The sequence below is a fragment of the Salvia hispanica genome, chromosome 1 (assembly GCF_029641045.1).
Source record: "Salvia hispanica isolate PSC_SH4W2 chromosome 1, Shi_PSC_v1, whole genome shotgun sequence".
Taxonomy (NCBI): Eukaryota; Viridiplantae; Streptophyta; class Magnoliopsida; order Lamiales; family Lamiaceae; genus Salvia; species Salvia hispanica.
In genome coordinates this window covers 50,033,955-50,052,396 of record NC_142692.1, presented here as the reverse complement: position 1 = coordinate 50,052,396, position 18,442 = coordinate 50,033,955, and the positions used below count along the sequence as shown (strand labels likewise).

The window sequence follows — 18,442 nt, the reverse complement described above, 5'->3', positions numbered from 1 at the left end:
ACGACCGAACCATTCCAAGTGTCAACGTAAACTTCCAAGACCCACTTTGTTTCCTCCGAGTTGTGCATGGTGAGTGTGAGCGTTAGATCTGTCGTTGGAAAACTATTCTGATGTCAATATATTTATACTAGTAATATCGTATATTATATCATTAATGTGAAGTATATTGGTAAACTAGTACTTACAATATTAATTATCTGCTCCATAATTTCCGTACCTGGTTTGATCAACTTATAATAATTACAGTTTATTAAAAGAAACCTAAGAGATATCTCCAAATTAATATTCGCAAAGTCTACTTAATTATGGTAAAAACGAATCCAATTCAATATCATGCAAATCTAGTTAACTAATTTATGGAAACAAAACCAAAAACAAATTATTAAAGGAAAAAAGATTAAATTAAAGAGTGAGTGAGTTGGAATGCATGCAAACCCAACATCTATAAAGTCTTTCATCTCTCTCTTGTAATCAATTTCTTCCGTCTCTCTAAAATCTGAGGTGAGAAAAGTTGGTTAATTGCGTTTCCGATTTGTGTTTGGATTAATGGATCGCCAGCAAGAAGCTTCCTTCTCTAGGAGGCGTGCGTGCTTGTTCAACAAGGCGCGTCAACTTGCCGTTCTCTGCGATGCTCAAGTCGCCATTATCATTATTTCCTCTCATGGCAAAATCTACGAATTTGCTACTTCCAGGTACAATTCTATACTTACTTCGCTTTACTTGCTACTCAATTTTAAATTCGAATTTCCCGCTTAAATTTACCCCTTCTTCACTCATTCCTTCGCATGCTATTTCTGTTTTCCTCTTATTGCGCTCTAATTGAGTTTTCTAGGGTATGATTAGTTATGTTTTGATTGCTTTCATTGTTGCTGGTATTGATTACTGATTTCTCATCTCTGTATCATTAGATTGAGGCTCTTGCACCAGAAAATCGTCTAATCTCATATTCAGTTAGAGTAGCAATTAAATATATCCCCAATTTTTTTGTGCTTTTTACTAATTTCATAATTGATGGTATTGGTAGGTTTCTTTAAATGCCAATATGCTTATCGATATGGTTCGTTTAATTGATTGTTTTATGCAAACACCATGTTTCATCCTTGGGAAGTTGAGTTAAACTGTGTTTGTTGTTGCAGTATGCAGGAAATTTTAACAAGATACAAAACGTGCTTGGAACTTGGCAATCCTAATCCAGAGGTATGTTTCTTGTAGACAATCTAATTTGCGTTTCTTCTTTGCCTTTCCATATACAAGGCTTGGCTGAAAGACAAAACATGGTTGCCTTGGATGAATTTTGATACTAACAAAATCTTCTAGAGAAGTTGTATATGTATAGAAGCTCTGTAGGACATTAAGTCTGATATGTTGTCTATTCCTTCTAGTGATGGAGTTCGGACTACTAGTAATTTTAGAACATAGACGAGCTCTGTTAATCGCCTATCACCAGATATTTCACTATTTTGACAAACTATTGTTAGGGTGTCTCTTATTTTTTAAAAACTGTCTTGACCGGTTATCATTGTTAAACATAAGAGTTCAGTTTTCTGGTTTAACTCTTTTCTTGAACCAAAAGCAGACAACTGAGGAAGATGCACTGAAGGAGGCCGGTGTTTCCGAACAGAATGCTGATAAACTCAAACCAAGGTAGAAATACAACTCACTTTAGAAATCTCAGCATTGGCATATATTTTGAGAGAATCTCTGTTTTATTTATATATTGGTTGTGATGTCCAGGAAATTTCTTGGTAAGGACTTGGCACAGATGAGCTCACATGAATTATCTGAGCTTAGAGAGAAAATAAACAAAGGGATGATGTTTATAAAGGATACAAAGGTTTGACATTTATGTCACATTCTTATACTGATAGTTAAATCAAAAGGTTTTAGAAGTACTTGTCCCTAAAAGAATGTTCTATTTTGCAGCTGCAACTGTTGAGGGATGAATTAGAAAAATCAAGAATGCAGAAAGAGCAGGAGCTGGAGAAAAGCCAGATGTTGCAGAGACAGGCAAATCCATCTCCTACACTATGATGAATAAGTAGCCACATTGTATGCTTGGCTTTTGCTCATGAATATCTTTAAATAAACCGTTTATTTCACTTGCACAGGTTGAAGAGCTTAAGAAGAAGTTTGTTCCAACAGTAATTTATAATCCAGTACCAATTTCTGTTCACTGCCCTGCAACGGAGGAGGATGTTGTGCAGCCGGAACAGCTTAAGAAGAACTTTGTTCCAACAAAAATTTATAATCCAGTACCGATTTCTGTTTACGACCCTGCTACTGGGGAGCCGCCTGAACGAGTCCAGTACCAATTTCTTCCACGTAACAGTTTTGCCGCAAAGCTTGGTATCAGCAGTGGTACATATAATGCTAGTGAGCATTAGGCTTTAAATATGGTATACAATGTGTGCATATTTTTCTTGTGAATGGCTCTGACTACTATAATAGTCGCATCTCAGCAATGTGTTTGAATCCGTTCTAGTTAAATTTTAATTATAATTAGTTGGTTCAACCTCAAATTTTAATTGTCTTTTTTTTTCTTCTTCATTTTTCTTTTTCGTTCTCATAATTAAAACTAACTAAGACATCAAAAATAATTTAGAGACATCAAATTCAATTTTAGTGACACTCTACCTTATTTGAATAACACATTTTTATAATTAGATGATTTGAAGGAAGAATTATAATACTATTAATTAAAAATATGTTTTTAGTTTTTATACAAATATTAGTAAAAGAAGTTTATGTTAAGGAGAATTATTTTATTTTAATATGAGTTCTAGTCTTCTCCCATTGTTCTTATTCTTGAAGTTACTTGAATAAATATAAGTGTAGTTTTGTACTCCTCATCTCTTATCTTAACATAGACCACTACTTACTTAAATATCTTGAGATTATAGAATAAAAACAAAAATATCTTAAAAATTGTAAAAGTAGTCCCATACCAATTAATCTAAAGACTGATTGTGCATTGTATGGACATACAAAAGTTTTTGTGTTTTTATAATTACTAATACAAGTTACATATACAATAATACAAGCAATGAGCATTAATTTTTTGGAAAAAAAAAAAGTTTAACATATCTTACATCATTTACAAGTTACAAAGTGAGATACTATTATTTTGTGTAGCACAAATATACGAAGTTAAATTTGGGATGATTCTACTCTGGAAACCTAATGTTTGCGATCACCTTATTCCTTGCACTCAAAAGTTGGGAGAAGAGATGATCAGTTTGAGTGTTAATCCGCTGCAGTGAATCCTCCATCACCTTCAATCTCCTCTTCACCTCCTCCACTCCCTCACCCATCTCCACCTCTCTCACCTCCTCCATCACCACCACCCCCACCACCTCTTTGCAGAATCTCGAATCCACTTCCTTCAACAACGGATCCTCAATTTCAATTCCTCTCATCTCCATGTATGTTTCCGCATCCCCGCACAATCCGGAAACAATCAAACCCAGCGCCAATAATCCTAATTTCCTGCACAAAATTAGGGCTTCGAGGAGCACCTGCTCCTGCCGCGAAGTCGCCCTCTCGTCCAGCGCGATCGCCTTCTCGAACTTGATCTTCTGCGGCGGCGGCGCGGCGAGGCGAGCTTCTGCGGCCGGCGAAGTGGTGAGGGCGTGGAGGAGGCGCATCTTGGCGTGGGAGAGATGGGAGACGGAGGAGGTGACGGCGTTGGAGAGGCTGAGCAGGTCGGAAGTGCAGCTGAGATACTCTGCGGTGAGGCAGGGGCCCCACTGCCGCATCGGGTAGTCGATCTGGATTGCCAGCTCCGCAAAAGCGGTGTTGCTTGAGTGGATCAGATCGAAGCATTTGTCGAATCCTTTGAGTGAGAGCAGCTCGGATCCAATTCCGGCGATGAATTCCGCGATTCTAGATCGGAAATCGGCTAGGGCAGCCGATTTGAGGGGGCGATCCAGCGGCTTCGGGTTGGATGGTGGGAAATTGAGGGAACGCCCTAGCTTTTCTACCAATACAACCATTTGATTTTGTGTGTGATGCTGTGTATACACATTCCTACATATTTATATATGTAGATGTAAAAGGGGAAGAAACCATCAAAAACAATTCCAGCAACTGAAGGGATGTGAGGCACAAGGAATTGGAAAATGGTCAAGTCCCAAACCCAAACCGTGTGGTTTCTGCAAATTGGAGATTGCTTCATCGCCTACGCATTGCATTTCACACGCCTTTTTTGTCAAGTACTACTATTTTATTTTATTTATGCGTTTGGATAACAATCACCTTTCGCCATTAATTTAAACGTGACTATTTAATTTGGAAATTTGACCTATTTAATTATTGGTTAGTTTTTGTATTGTATTGGGTGTACGCCAACGGTACGATTATTTTTGGCTTTGCAATTTAATACTAGTAGTAATACCATATTTAGGTAGGGATGCTAGATTTATCGGAGCATCTCCAATGCCCGCTAGCCAACCGGCTAGCCGATTCGCGTCGCTAGCCGGTCGGCTAGTCGAACCATTGCAGCATGCCAGTCCGAAATCGACAAAAAAAGAGGCGTGGGCTAGCCGATCGCGTGGCACTGGCCGCCATTATAGCGTGCCGATCGGTCAGCGCTGTTTTTTTATTTTTTTTATTTTTTTTTAATTTTTTTTTAATTCTTTTTTTTTTAATTTTCTCTATCTCTAAATTTCTGTACAAGACCAACATCTAGCGATGGACAACAACAATTAGCCCAATATAAAATTAAGACCTAAAATAGAAACATGTCATAGGCATACTAACATTTTTTAATGTATTTTTTTAATAAATTAGTGAGGAGTAGAGTGGCGCGGTGGCTCGTGTGTGGAAGTCCGGATTTTTTTATTATGTTATTTTTTTGATTTTTAGTTAATGTACTTTTTTTTATTTAAATAAAATTAACGAATTTTCCCGTATATGTCTCGTAAATTTAATTCCGTAATTTAATCGTAATTTTAATTCCGTAAATGTAGTATTTTTTGAATTATTTTTATTGCGGCTGGCCTATGGCTGACCTAAATATGATGTGGCAGGTGGATTTTTAGTGCTGCTGCTGACGTGGCAGAGAGAGAGAGTGACTGACCTATGACTGGCCTATTTGCATGGGAGATGCTCTTGGGCGGAGTATATTCGATTCGGCTTAGAGGTTTTGGGATCATAACAAACACTTCACCATTTAATTGGAATCAATATAAAGGTCCTATCGATTCGGTTTTAGTTCAAGAAAATGAAATATTCAAATCATTGATTGTTATTTTTGAGTCATTCGGGTTTTATAGGATAAGCAACTTTCTAGAGGAAAACAACTTTTTTTTTTAGAAAATTTATAGTTTGACTAAATAAATTGTAGAAATCTATGGATTCCATCCTAAAACCAATTGGTGATAGGAGGAGGACCCATAAGACTTATATATTGATTTCAGTTCTCTTTGTACACCGACGTGAGGATAATTCTAATATTATCTTTTTTAGTTTCAATTGCCAACACCCTCCCTCAAACCCTTCAAGGTGACTTTTTTTTTCTAATCTGTTGGACGATTGGCCCAAATTTTAAGCCCAGATATACTGCTGGGTCAGTTAAATTTGACCCACAACCGGCGATCCACTTTGATACCATGATAGAAATCTATGAGTTCCATCCTAAAACCAATTGGTAATAGAAGGAGGGCCCATAAGACTTATATACTGATTTCAGTTCTCTTTGTACACCGATGTGGGATAGTTCTAATATTATCTTTTTTAGTTTCAATTGACAACAAACTGTGTTTGATTTTGCCAAAATTTATTCATAAATATATCATCCTCATTCTCATATCGCATACGCCAATCCGTCATTGTGCCTAGGATTTGACCACTATGGTAATTGCTTTAAGCTATGTAGCACTGAAAATTTTTGAGATTTGAGTTTTAAATTTCAGTGAACCAGTAAAAATAAACATTTCGGATTTATATTCCCACCTATGGTCACTTTCTTACTTTTTCCAAAGCTTGATTTGTAAATATTAAACTACTAATTATTAACGTCACCATTGCGTGCATGAATATTGTTTGAAACATTGTTGATCTGTAGTAATTATTAACATCACCATTGCGTGCATGAATATTGTTTGAAACATTGTTGATCTGTAGTAAGTATATTTCATTTTGGGAAGTTATATAGGGATTTAAAAAATTTCTGTAATAAGAGCATCTCCAATGCTATTAGGTCAGCCATAGGCCAGCCACTCTCTCTCCCTGTCATGTTAGCAGCACTAAAATTCCACCTGCCACATCAGATTTAGGCCAGCCATAGACCAGCCGCAAAAAAAAAAATTCAAAATATACTACATTTACGGAATTAAAATTACGATTAAATTACAGAATTAAATTTACGAGACATATACGGAAAAATTCATTAATTGCATTTAAAAAGGTACATAGATAAAAAAAAAATTACATTTAAAAAGGTACATAATAAAGAAAAAAAAACTATCGTCGTGCAGTCCTCCGTGCCCACAACTCTTCAATTATATCCTTTTGGAGTTGAATATGAGCATCCACTTGGCGCATGTCGGCAAATTCCTTTAGGCGGCCGGCTTCATCGAGAGGTACCCCGCGTCGTACGCTAGGGGTGGCCGTTCTGTGGCTTGGATCGGCTTCATCGTCATTGGCCCAACTAGTCAGTTGTACGCCTTCGTCTTCGACGATCATGTTGTGCAGGATAATGCAGGCATACATTATTTGGGATACGCATGTGACATCCCACAAACGCGTTGGACCCTTAATTGCCGCCCATCGAGACTGGAGCACACCAAATGCGCGCTCCACGTCCTTGCGCGCCGACTCCTGTCGTTCCGCAAAGTAGGCCTTCCTTTCATCACTTGCGTGCCTGATCGTCTTCACAAAGATAGGCCACCTAGGGTATATCCCATCCGCCAAGTAGTAGCCCATATCATGCCGGTTGCCGTTGGCCACAAACAAGACGGCTGGACCGACGCCCTGGCACTTCTCGTTGAAGAGGGGAGACGAGTTCAGGACGTTGAGGTCGTTGTTCGACCCGGCTACCCCAAAATACGCGTGCCAGATCCACAGCCGGTAATCAGCTACGGCCTCGAGGATCATCGTGAGATTCTTTGACTTGTAGCCGGTCGTGTAGGCCCCCTTCCAGGCAGTCGGGCAGTTCTTCCACTCCCAATGCATACAGTCTATGCTGCCTAACATCCCGGGGAACCCATGCTTCTCCCCGTGCATCTGCATCAAATTCTGACAATCTTCGGGAGTAGGGCTTCGAAGGTACTGCTCACCGAACAGAAATACTTCAGACATTCCAGAGCTGTCGACTCACCGATGTGGAGGTACTCATCCCACATGTCTGCCGCGCCTCCGTAGGCCAACTGCCTAATTGCCGCCGTGCACTTTTGAATAGGGGTGTGGCCGGGTCTGCCAACCGCATCGTGCCTGAAGCGGAAACACAGATATCGACGCTCTAATGCGCCAACGATACGCATAAATAACTCCCTGCGCATTCTAAAACGCCGCTGGAACATGTGTGCGGAAAACCGCGGGTTCTCCGAAAAGTAGTCGCCGTACAGCCGCTGATGTGCAGCGGCGTGATCCCGATCAATCACTGCTCGGTGGTGGATAACCCGTGGAGGGCGAGGTATCGCCTGCTGTTCCACCCTACACATGTATCGCTCCATCTCGCGGTTCATGTAGGCATTCATAGCCTCGTTCATCCTCCGTTCGTACTCCTCAGCATCCCCACTACTACCACCACTGCTACCACCCGTGTTACTCATCGCTCGATGATGCTCTTGTACAGAAAGTTAGAGAGAGAGAAAACTCGTTAAAACAAGCGGTGCAAATGAAAATGAAACTAAAATCGCGTTTATATAGGTTTTTTTTAAAAAAAAAAATTAAAAATCGTCGCTGGCCGATCGGGCCGCCACAATGGCGGCCAGCGCATCGGCCAGCCACACGCAATCGGCTAGCCTTGGCCGGTTTTTTCGCCGAAATTCGGCTAGCCTACTCCAATGGTTCGACTAGCCGATCGGCTAGCCACGTCAATCGGCTAGCCGGTCGCTAGCCTACCATTGGAGATTCTAAGTAAAAGATATTTTGCCTCATAAGTCATTAAGTAATGACGGAGTAATATTTTTAAAGAAACGAAAATCATTATATATTGACTTATTATTAACAAAAGTTGAAGCTTAAAAGCAATATGTACTAATTTAGGAAAAAATCAACTCCTTCAGACCATGTTGGAACAAAGTCTAATTAATTAGATTTAGCTGGCACAAAGACAAACGTAATACCGTGGTACAACGGAAACAAGATGAATTCAAATCCTTATTCAACACTCAACTAACAATAAGTACGTAAATGTTAGTTAAATTTGATTTATAAAAATGATGTTTGTCTCTAAAGTAGGAAATTTTTTCTTTTCTTTTTTTATTCTCTAAATTTTAAAATGACACGGTAGTACTTGAAGGCCTTCTTCCCGTCCGCAAAGTAGGCGTCGTCTTCCTGACGAGGTTCATCTTGCTACATCCACTCGGCCATATCCTAACCGCGCTAGTCCACTTGCCGTTCCACTTTGTCACGTCCTTCGGAACACGGCCCCAATGCTTCCGATGCTTCTTGAACTCATGCTCCACTGTGCCTCTTGGTCGTTGAGTATTGTACTTCTCGGTGGCCACTCCCAGAACACTCTGCACTTCTGGGAGTTGCCGATGATGGGATCCTTGGGGACATCGATGCCGATGGTGGGATCCTCGGAGACATCAATCTAGACCTTCACCAAAAAAAACGTCTCCTCGGGGAATATATTTCTTGGGCCTGCTGCCATCAGTAGTCTTCTTCTTGCCCTTGCCCTTCCGCCCGATGGCCTCAATCTCTGATGTCATAATCGTCAATGTTAACCGGCGACTCGTTGTTCTCCTCGCCCGGAGAGGCGACCGTCCTAATTGCGGCGCAGCGGAGCAGGTCGGGCGTCGGTGCCGCAAAACATTTTTGATTAATTTTATTTTTTATTAATTCCAAACTTTAATTATTTCCTATCACTCCATTTTTATTCTACATACTCCTATCACTCTCAAACTTTCTTCCCTCTAAAATGAATCTCTTCAATATGGATCCCGAGAGGAGATGGATGAGTTCATGTGGACCCAACATTGGGTCGTACCGGCGCCCAAGAAGCTCCTAGTCCCGCGGGTTTACCATTTTTAATTTCAGCCAAAAACTTAGTAAGTACTTACTTTTCAGCCAAAATTTATTTCAACATTTCAGTTTTCTATTTAGAATACAAAACATTGATTAAAATACCAATGCAATTTAAAAATTATACTAGTACTACAATGATAAATATTTACTTGCTTAAAATTCATATATTAACTGTGAGGCCAAACGATTCTCACATTGAAGAATGAACAAGAGTTGCAAGTGAATAAATGGGCTACCCCAACTCCATTAGTATGAGGCCTTTTGGGGAGTACTCCGATACCCAAACCATGAGGGCTTTGCCCAAAGCGGACAATATCATACTAATGTGGAGTTCGAGTGTGCACCACCGATACCCAACATTAACTTTAATTGTTTCACACCCTATAAACTGAAGAAGAATAAAAGTATTTAGAGATAGAATAATATATTAAAAATAAAAGGTGTGATCAATTGCTAACTTTAAAAAGTTAATAATATAACGCACCCCTTAAAAATAAAAATAAAAATAAAAATTTCGATTATACAGCTAAAAAACACTATAAGAGCATCTTCAATAGCAATAGGCTAGCCCAATAACCATAGGCTAGCCACAAACTCCTCCTGCTACATCATCAGCACTAATATTCCTCCTGCCACATCATCTAACAAGCAACTAGACAAGCAATAGACTAGTCACAACTAAATATACAGAATTAAAGACAAAATACGAAATTAAATTTACGACACATATACGGAAAAATTCATTAAAATAAAAAAAAAGTACAATAATTAAAAAAATTTACATAATAAAAAAAACCGGGCTTCCAAACACGAGCCCCCGCCTCACTCTACTCCTCGCCGCTACCCGGGACCCCCAAATCTGCCGTATCTGAGGCCGCAGCTGAGCCCCCCACCTCTACCGCGACCGTCGCCAAATCGATCCGCATACTCTCGAGGAGGTCATGAAGAAACCTCTTCTCCACGGGGTCAGTTGCCGCCCTCCATTCACCTATGATCTTATGCATTCTCAGCTGCGTTGCTTGACGCCCGATGCGGGCGAGCTCTGCTGGCGACTTGCCACTGGGGGGGGATGCCGACTGGACCTCCTCGGACCCCCGGCCGCCTCCCCTGGCTGCCCGTTGCGCCCTCCTCTGATCAACCGGGCGAGTGCGGCGAGTGAACGATGGAGGAGTCGGGAACTCCTGAACATCGTCGGGGAGCTCGTGGGAGCCACCGTTGCTGCTGTGGTCACCGGCGAGGTTCAACCGCTGCTTCTTCGGCCAGCCAGCATCGACACCCGCCCGAAACTTCTCAGAATCCATCAGCACCACATAGCAGTTCCAGTAGGTGAACTCCTTATAAATCCCCGACACGGGGAATGCTCTCTCCGCTATCCTCTTGCAGTCCTTGTCAGTCTGGCCACTGGTCTTCATGCGGAGGGCGTTGGTGTACAAGCCCGCAAATCGGAAGACCACAGCCCTTATTCGGTCCCAACCCTTTCGGCACTCCTCCCCACTGTATGGCTTCCCATGCGGGCAATTCCTCTTGTAGGCTGCTGCAATTTTAGCCCACATGTTGACGATCCTCTGATTGTTCGAAAAGAGGGGATCATCACAAACAGACACCCAAGCCTTGGACAGCGCGACGTTCTCATCATCCGTCCCCTTCCTTCGTACACTGTCGTCATCAGCCGGCTGCGACAACTCGCCTACCACCTTTTTGCCCTTGCCCTTCTTCTTCTTCGGTGCGCCCCGACCTACTCCCCCTGTATCCCTGGGAGTGTCTTCATAGCGATCGACTTGTTCCAACAACTCCTCTAGGGAGAAAGTGTCATCTCCAGTGAATTGAGTCTCCACTGGGGTCGATGTGTGGGAAGACGCAGTCAAAAAGTCAAGACTGGAGCGATAGACATTGTCCCTCCCCCGGCTGCACCACCGGCATCCCCTGAATCCCACCCTGCATCCACTGCATCCCCCGGCATCCCCTGCCATCTCGGCCCCCACCCCGGCATCATCTGCCCGCCCGACATCCCACTTCCCTGGCTGCCATCCCGGGCATCATCTGCCATGGGTACATATTGTAGTACCCATCCATCGGTCCCCATCCACCTCCCACGGGTACCGTGGGAGTTTGAGACCCACTCGTCACTGGAGTAGACTCGCTGTTATCCATTTCGCGTTATTGCTCTTGTACAGAAATTCAGAAAGAGAGAAAACTCGTTAAAACAAGCGGTGCAAATGAAAATGACGTTCAAATCGCGTATATATAGTGTTTCGGAAATTAAATTAAAAAATAAAAAACGTTGGCCGATCGCTCACCTACAATGGTGGCAAAGCCAATCAGCGAGCGCATCGGCCAGTGCTCGCCTATTTTTTTGCCGAATTGGCGTTCGCCGCCCACAATGGTTCGGCGAGCGGACCAGCCAGCGCCGGGTATCGGCTAGCCGGCCCGCTCGCCGCCATTGGAGATGCTCTAATAAAGACAGAAAATCAGCAGCAAAACCAAAAGGACTGCTGCGCCTATAGTTGATTTTCCGGCTGCCTCTGCTTGCGGCCGGTTGCAATAAGGCTGCGAATTGTGACACATTTGGCTGCCGTAAAATCCAGCCTCATTGCGCATGGGGGCAAAACAAAGGAAAAAAAGAAGATGATATTTTTCTTTTTCTTAAATAGGTGGATATTTTTTCTAATTTAAAGATCGTAAAAATGTGAATTTCATTTTTAGACGAAACTTGTGGTCATTGTGGTTTTCCAGCTAATTTAAAGTCATTTACTTTATCCAATAAAATAGTAGTATTATTTAAAACCAATACAACATATCGTGTTAATATGATCAAACAAAATATTGGATTATTAATTGTGCGTCCACTCTAATATACTTATATGCATGATCCATCGCCCTGATTAAATCTAGCTACAACTAATACTAGCATAAAATCCCGCTTATGAACTGTCAAACCCAAATTAAATATAATTAGAATAACATGGATCATATGCTTGAATGTACACAAAGTTTTGGCTTATAGAATATGTGCAGAGTAGTCCCATGGTGTCTCAAACTATACTTACTTTATTCTCTTTCTTATTGTACTCTATTTTCTTACTCTCTTTTTTTATCTCTACTTATCCATCAAAAACAACTTTTTAAATCTCATACAAAAAGAAGTACTACTAGCTAGTAATAAGAGACAGAGGATGTATTATTTAGTCTATTAACATTTTGGTCGAAACTTTATGAGCCAGAAAGTAATTAAAGTGGGCATAGTGTAATTTCCTACTCAACCCTCGCAATAAAAAATAAACAAATAAACATGTTGTAGCATTTGTCAGTTAATAGTATATATGTACATATTACAAATTTACAATAACCCACCATGCCTGTGAGCCTGTCATCAACTATTAAGATAATAGGCTAACCAAACTAAGACAAAGACACAATATTGATGGTGGGACAACTCACAATATCGCATCGTATATTTCCCAAAAAGTAGATCCCATCTTTCTGATCCCATAAAGTTAAACTAATACGAATAAATCTCAATGTGGATGTGGCCACCATTTCTAAAGCACTCACTTCATCTTCACCATTATTATTCATTCTCTTTTGCATACCTATCTCCACACAACAACATTGAATATGCTACAAATTCCAACATCTAAGTCTAACACACCCTTATTCATGCCTCACAAAATCAACCTTAAGTTAAAAATCAATGTTACATTAGGCCAGCAGAATATGTACATAAAATGGATCAATGTTTACATTAGGCTACCTTTGGAATCTCCGCGGAACCCTCGGCGTCGGGACGACAGCTTCGAGGCGGCCTGATTTGATCAAATCGATCCGGTCGGGTATGGTCCGATCGAACAGCCGATTCTCGGGATTCTCGGCGTAGCAGACGTAGTAACAGCTCACGCAGGCATGAGGCAACGCCATTGCAATCCTAGTCTGTTCCAATCACAACATTATACCATTAAATTAATACTTTAGCAAATCACATGGATAAAAGATTAAAATTTTTGCAAGTGGTGGTTGTTGGTGCACCAACCATTAGGTAACCGATCAACGTAGCTAGCACCGCGAGCGTCCCGATGTAGCTAGCACCGCGATCGTCCAGGGCGTATGTCCACGACGACACCATGATGGCGCAGATTGCCCCGCTGCACACTCCTGTGAGGAAGCAGATGGCTGTGGTTATATCCGAGTCCACAACCTCGCCCATCTCCCTCTTCACGAAGAGTTCCCACGTGTCCTGAGACGCCTTCACGAACCCTTTCCCGTACGCTGCAATGTGCACATATGCCCAGCCATTGCCTCTCCGGAAGATGGACTCCATCACTCTGAGGCAGCAATGCGCGCACGAGAACATGAACTCGTCTTCCCCTTCTATCAAATTGAGCCCTCTGGCCACGATCCTCAGAGCCTCGATGGTTGGGACGAAGAGTGATCCGAGACAGGCGCTTCCGAGATTATTCGACAGGGCTCTCTGGAAGCAGAATTGGGTGCTGGATTGCATTCCTCTAAGATAGTACAGAGCAATCACTCTGCTAACTGTCAAATTAGCTACATTCCTCATCACCTCAGCAGTCCAAGCCAAGCTCAGAACAAGAACTATTATCATCAATGCCGGGAAATGGAAGTTCAACGCCCCAACGACCGCGAAAATCCACAACGACATCCAGCAGAATCCGGCTCCGAGCATCCAATAAGTCGGCTGGTTTAGATCAGAAAATTTGGAGACTGGCTCGAGCGATTTGACGAAGATTTTGGAGCAGAAGCTGGTTCTCTGCGTTACCCAGCAGGCGTAGAGGCCGTTGCCGACAGCGAAGGCGATGTAGAGGACGCCGACGCCGTCGGTGGCGGGGGTTTGGAAGCAGATTAGGAGGATTCCGGTGGTTAGGGTTAGGGCGAAAGAGCCCCAAATTATGAAGTGCACCATGATGTGAGGCCACACTCTGACGGCCTTCTGCCAGACGAATGCGAGGGTGATGCTGAGGAGAGCGGCGGCCTCCACCTGAGGGAGGAAATACTTCAGCACGCGCTGCTCTCGCCGCCGCGCTTGGCCTTCTTCTAATAGCCCCTTCACCCCCCTGTATATTAGAAACCCCACCAGCAACACCGCCGCCACTGTGTGCAGAGTGAACACAAACAGAGATATTTTGTTTGTGTATTTCCTCGAATTCAATGTCACCGGCGATTGCTGCTGCTCAGTTGAAACAACACCATTACCGATTTAATTGATTGATTGATTCTCCTTTAATTAATGAGATTAATTCGAATTTTACCTGTGGAGTGTGTATTGAGCGCGATTGCGATTGCGTTTGCGGCGGTGGCGGCGTCGTCTCGACTGGAGGAGGGGGACGAGGAGGGGAAGCTGAGGCGCGCGGCGGCGGCGGGGGGCGAGCTGGAGAGGGAGATGCGACTCGCGTGCCATTATCCATGACGAGGCGGAGGGGGTTTGTGGCGCTTAATCGCTGCATTCTCGACATGTGAATCGCATTTGGGGGAAGTGTTCGCACCGATTCCTTCTGGATATTCAGCTCACCCTTTTCCAAATCCGCTTCTCTCTCCACATTCTCTCTCTCCGATTTCTCATCCACCTGAAAACAAAAACATCACAGAAAATTGAGAGAGGGATTATCGGAATTAGGTTGCAGGCGGTGGACTCACCGGTTCTTCGGCGCCCATTGGACACGGCGGCGCGTGGTGAGGAGCGTTAGATTTTCTAGTTATGAGTTGGTGATGCAATTGGCTGCTGCTATCTCCATTGATTCCACTATCTACAGTTGTACCTTTTCACTATAGGCTTTTCTGACGTAGTTGTACCTTTACCGCCCACGCGCGGGAGGCGCGTGGCTGGACGAAGAAGAAGATGGGAATTAATGCTGATTTTTTAGGAACCAGTTTCTGGTGCTGAGGTGTGATCCTGTGTGCGTAGGTCCATGGCGGCTTTCGTGGAAATATGGAATATCTATGTGAATATTTATTATGCATTGGGAGAAATAAAACTTTAATGTGGTATATGCTTCGTATCTTTCACTGGTCCGTGTCGTATAACATATGTCGCAGAGTTTAATGACAATTATTTACATGAGAATTAAATAATGCATTGTCCGAACCCATTTTAAATGTGCGTTTTCTTTCTCAGTTATTGAATATCCTAATCGAGAAATTTGGCACGTAAAGTTCAAAGTTGAAACTGAAAGAGACTGTAATCTTTACATTCAAATGTGATGCTTTTCTCCTTTATAGAATCTTGTTATCTTTATCTTTAATGTAAGTAAAATAATAGTTGTAGGGAAAGAAAATGTTGAATTTTATGGTTAAAACATGGATAAGGACAAAGAGGTCAAAATATTCTATAGATAATAAAAAGTGGGTGGTGAAATATTCCTATTTTATCTATTTATTTGAAAACATGTTCCTCCATATAATTATCAACATATCAAAATTATAGGCTTTCTGACCCCATTGCAAATACAGTAAATTTTTAATTTTATGGGCTAATAAAGGAGTATTTAAATTATCGGATCTCTGGAATATGTATATGTTATTTTAGACGTCAATAATTAATGCATTGTACTAGAGTAGGAAGTAGAAATCAGAAATGGGTCAATTGAAATAAATATGATGTTGAGCCAATTCATGATGGACTTTATCTTATTATAACCCTGATTGCGACAATCAATATAACATTAATTAAGCTTCCAGTTTATACTCAAAACTAGATGGAAACAAAACATGGCTTAGTCAAGACCTTCGGACAGTTGATATCATTTGGATTTTATTTATAAGTTTGTTTATTATTGTATTATTTTTTAAAATTTTAATATTACGAAGATTTTTTTATGTTTTTTTTACTTCAGTTGATTTTGTTTTTGTTTGCTAATAATATTTGATAAAACACCAATAAGTAAATAAATTAAATGGGAGGGGAGGTTGGGAGGGCTAAGCACTGGTGGAGGTAGGGATGTCAATCGGGCTAACCCGCTCGGGTTCGGGCCAGCCCACTCGGGTCGTCGAGCTATTGGGTGCGGGTATTCGGGTTATGGATTTTTCAGGTCATAAATTTTCAACCCTAACCCTAACCCGTCGGATTTTGGGCTAATTCATCGGGCTATTCGAGCCTAAAAGCTTTCGAAAATAATTTCTCATATCAAAATTTTCTTCTATAAAATGATTTTAAATTTTAGATACTTTTTTCTTTTTAGTTTAGAATAAAATCTTCAAATTTTCATAGTTTTCTTCAATAATACTTGAAAAGAAGTCTTTCATCTCGATCAACTACAATATAAATTAAAGTTTGTGTTCGTGTCATTATTATGGCATTGTTCGTAACTAATTCTTTATGAAAATTAAAAATCATATCTTACATGAATCATTATTAAAATGATAAATATATTAAGATTTTGATGGGTTAGTTCTTAATTTTGTCTTGATTGACTTTGGTGGTGGTAAGACACTAGTGGCAGATGATGGGACGGTGCAATAATGAGTTGAGATGGAACTTGAAAGCTAATATTGTGGGATCGAGTGGAAAAGTGTAGAATGAAGATTGAATAAGACTAATGATTGTGTAGAATGAAGATTGAGGATTCAAAAATATAAAAAAACCCCTAAAACTTAATATTTTATAATTAAAACTCACAACCCATCGGGCCGACCCGCAACCCGTTCGGGCCAACCCGTTTAACCCGCCAACCCATTCGGGTCAACCCATTTAGTCCGTTTTGTATTCGGGTAACAAAATTACAGCCCTAATCCGCTTATATTACTGGGTTGTTCGGGCCGGCCCATGAGTTTTGGGTTGAATTGACATCCCTGGTTGGAGGAATACGAGAGAACTATGAGGTATTTTTTGGAGGACTGATAATGTGGTGGGATGTATTTTTGGAAGGGCTAAGCCTATTGTAAATGCTCTTAGTGAGCACACGTCAATTTATGTTAAACTAGTTCTAAATATTATTATGATATTTATTTATTGGTGGCACAAAACTAGAAGGAAAATCAAAAATTAATTCGAATCCAAAAAAGTACCATTAAATATATTTATACTTTAATTAGTCCCCGATGGTTATTCTTTTGTCTCATTTAAGATGTTCATTTTTTCTTTTAGAGCATCAGCAATGGCGGATGTCTCGTCGGATGTCGGACCGGCATACCCGGTGTCCGCGCGGAACGTCCTCCATTAGGCGTGAAGGAGGCGGACGTGGACGTCCACGGCTTTCTGACGACGTCCGTCGGGACATCCGCCATTGCGGTGCCACGACGGACGTTACAACGGACGTCCCGATTTTTTATTTTTTTTTAAACTCTATATATACGGCTCGTTACAAACTCTATATATACGGCTCGTTGTAAACTGTATATATGCGATTTTTAAAAAAACTCTAACGTATGTATTATCTTCGAAAATGAAGGCCTAAAACAAGGCAAACTATATAGATTCAAGGCATAACATGTAACTTTGTTTGAATCGTTTTATGGTTTGGGATGGTTTTTTTTTGTGAACTATGTATTTTTCTAAAATTTAAATATATATGTATGTTTTTTAAAAAAAATTAAAATTGTTGCATTTTCCTCGTATTCGTGTCGAAATTTTAATTCCGTAAATTACATTTTTGTGAATTTTTATTATTGTGGATGTCCGTCGGGATGTCCTTGGGGATGTCCGCCATTGTGCAGTGGGATGTCCTTATGACGTGGCAGTACAGTGGGAGGTCCTTATAACATGGCAGAAGGTGTTTTTGGGAAGTCTGTCGGGACATCCGCACCATTGCGGATGCTCTTAGTTTGTCTCATTTAAGATGTCCACTTTTTCTTTTAGTTTGTCTCATTTAAAATGTTCAATTTATATATTTAGAAACAAATTCATCTCTCCTCTCTCTTCATTAAAATATTTAATCGCATTTTCCAGTATACTTTATCATACTTAACTACTCCATCTAAAATCTCTATTATTTAAGAATGTGGAAATCTTGAATGAGATAAAGGGGGTAAAAAATAATATACTCTATCCATCCTAAGGAAGACGACTCATTCCTTGAGTGACATGAGATTTTATGCAAATTTATTTTGTGTGTTAAGTGAAGAGAGTAAGGTAAGAGAGAGTGAATGTTAATAAACTTTAAAATGGCTAAAATTCTACTCAAGTTGCGCGCCTTGTGCGTGTTGTGAACTCGATGTCGCATTGGGCAAGATGGACAAGTGGGCCGCACGAATGTGCAACGGCCGACAATGTTTGATGGGAAGCGAGCAGGCTTCAAGT

At 41.2% G+C, this 18,442-nt stretch overlaps 2 protein-coding genes across 3 annotated transcripts; one reads left to right on the top strand and one right to left on the bottom strand.

Annotated features, from left to right (window-relative positions):
* The first annotated feature begins 512 nt into the window (after positions 1 to 512).
* LOC125220452 (agamous-like MADS-box protein AGL18) lies at positions 513 to 2,505 on the top strand. The gene is made up of 6 exons (XM_048122621.2): positions 513 to 692; positions 1,137 to 1,197; positions 1,577 to 1,644; positions 1,735 to 1,834; positions 1,924 to 2,007; positions 2,109 to 2,505. The coding sequence occupies exons 1-6, from the start codon at positions 547 to 549 to the stop codon at positions 2,382 to 2,384; spliced, it is 735 nt and encodes a 244-aa protein (XP_047978578.1). The 5' UTR covers positions 513 to 546; the 3' UTR covers positions 2,385 to 2,505.
* Positions 2,506 to 12,846: 10,341 nt separating this feature from the next.
* On the bottom strand, positions 12,847 to 15,109 carry LOC125223162 (Plasma-membrane choline transporter family protein). Of its 2 annotated transcripts, none has more exons than XM_048126173.2 (4): positions 14,845 to 15,109; positions 14,460 to 14,774; positions 13,223 to 14,374; positions 12,847 to 13,122 (listed from the first exon to the last, which is right to left on the bottom strand). In XM_048126173.2, exons 1-4 carry the CDS (start codon positions 14,860 to 14,862, stop codon positions 12,943 to 12,945), a joined length of 1,665 nt encoding a protein of 554 aa, XP_047982130.2. In that variant the 5' UTR covers positions 14,863 to 15,109; the 3' UTR covers positions 12,847 to 12,942. The 2 variants fall into 2 exon arrangements, with proteins under 2 accessions (XP_047982130.2, XP_047982129.2); XM_048126172.2 differs by having other exon boundaries at positions 13,223 to 14,377; positions 14,845 to 15,107.
* Between the last annotated feature and the right edge of the window lie 3,333 nt (positions 15,110 to 18,442).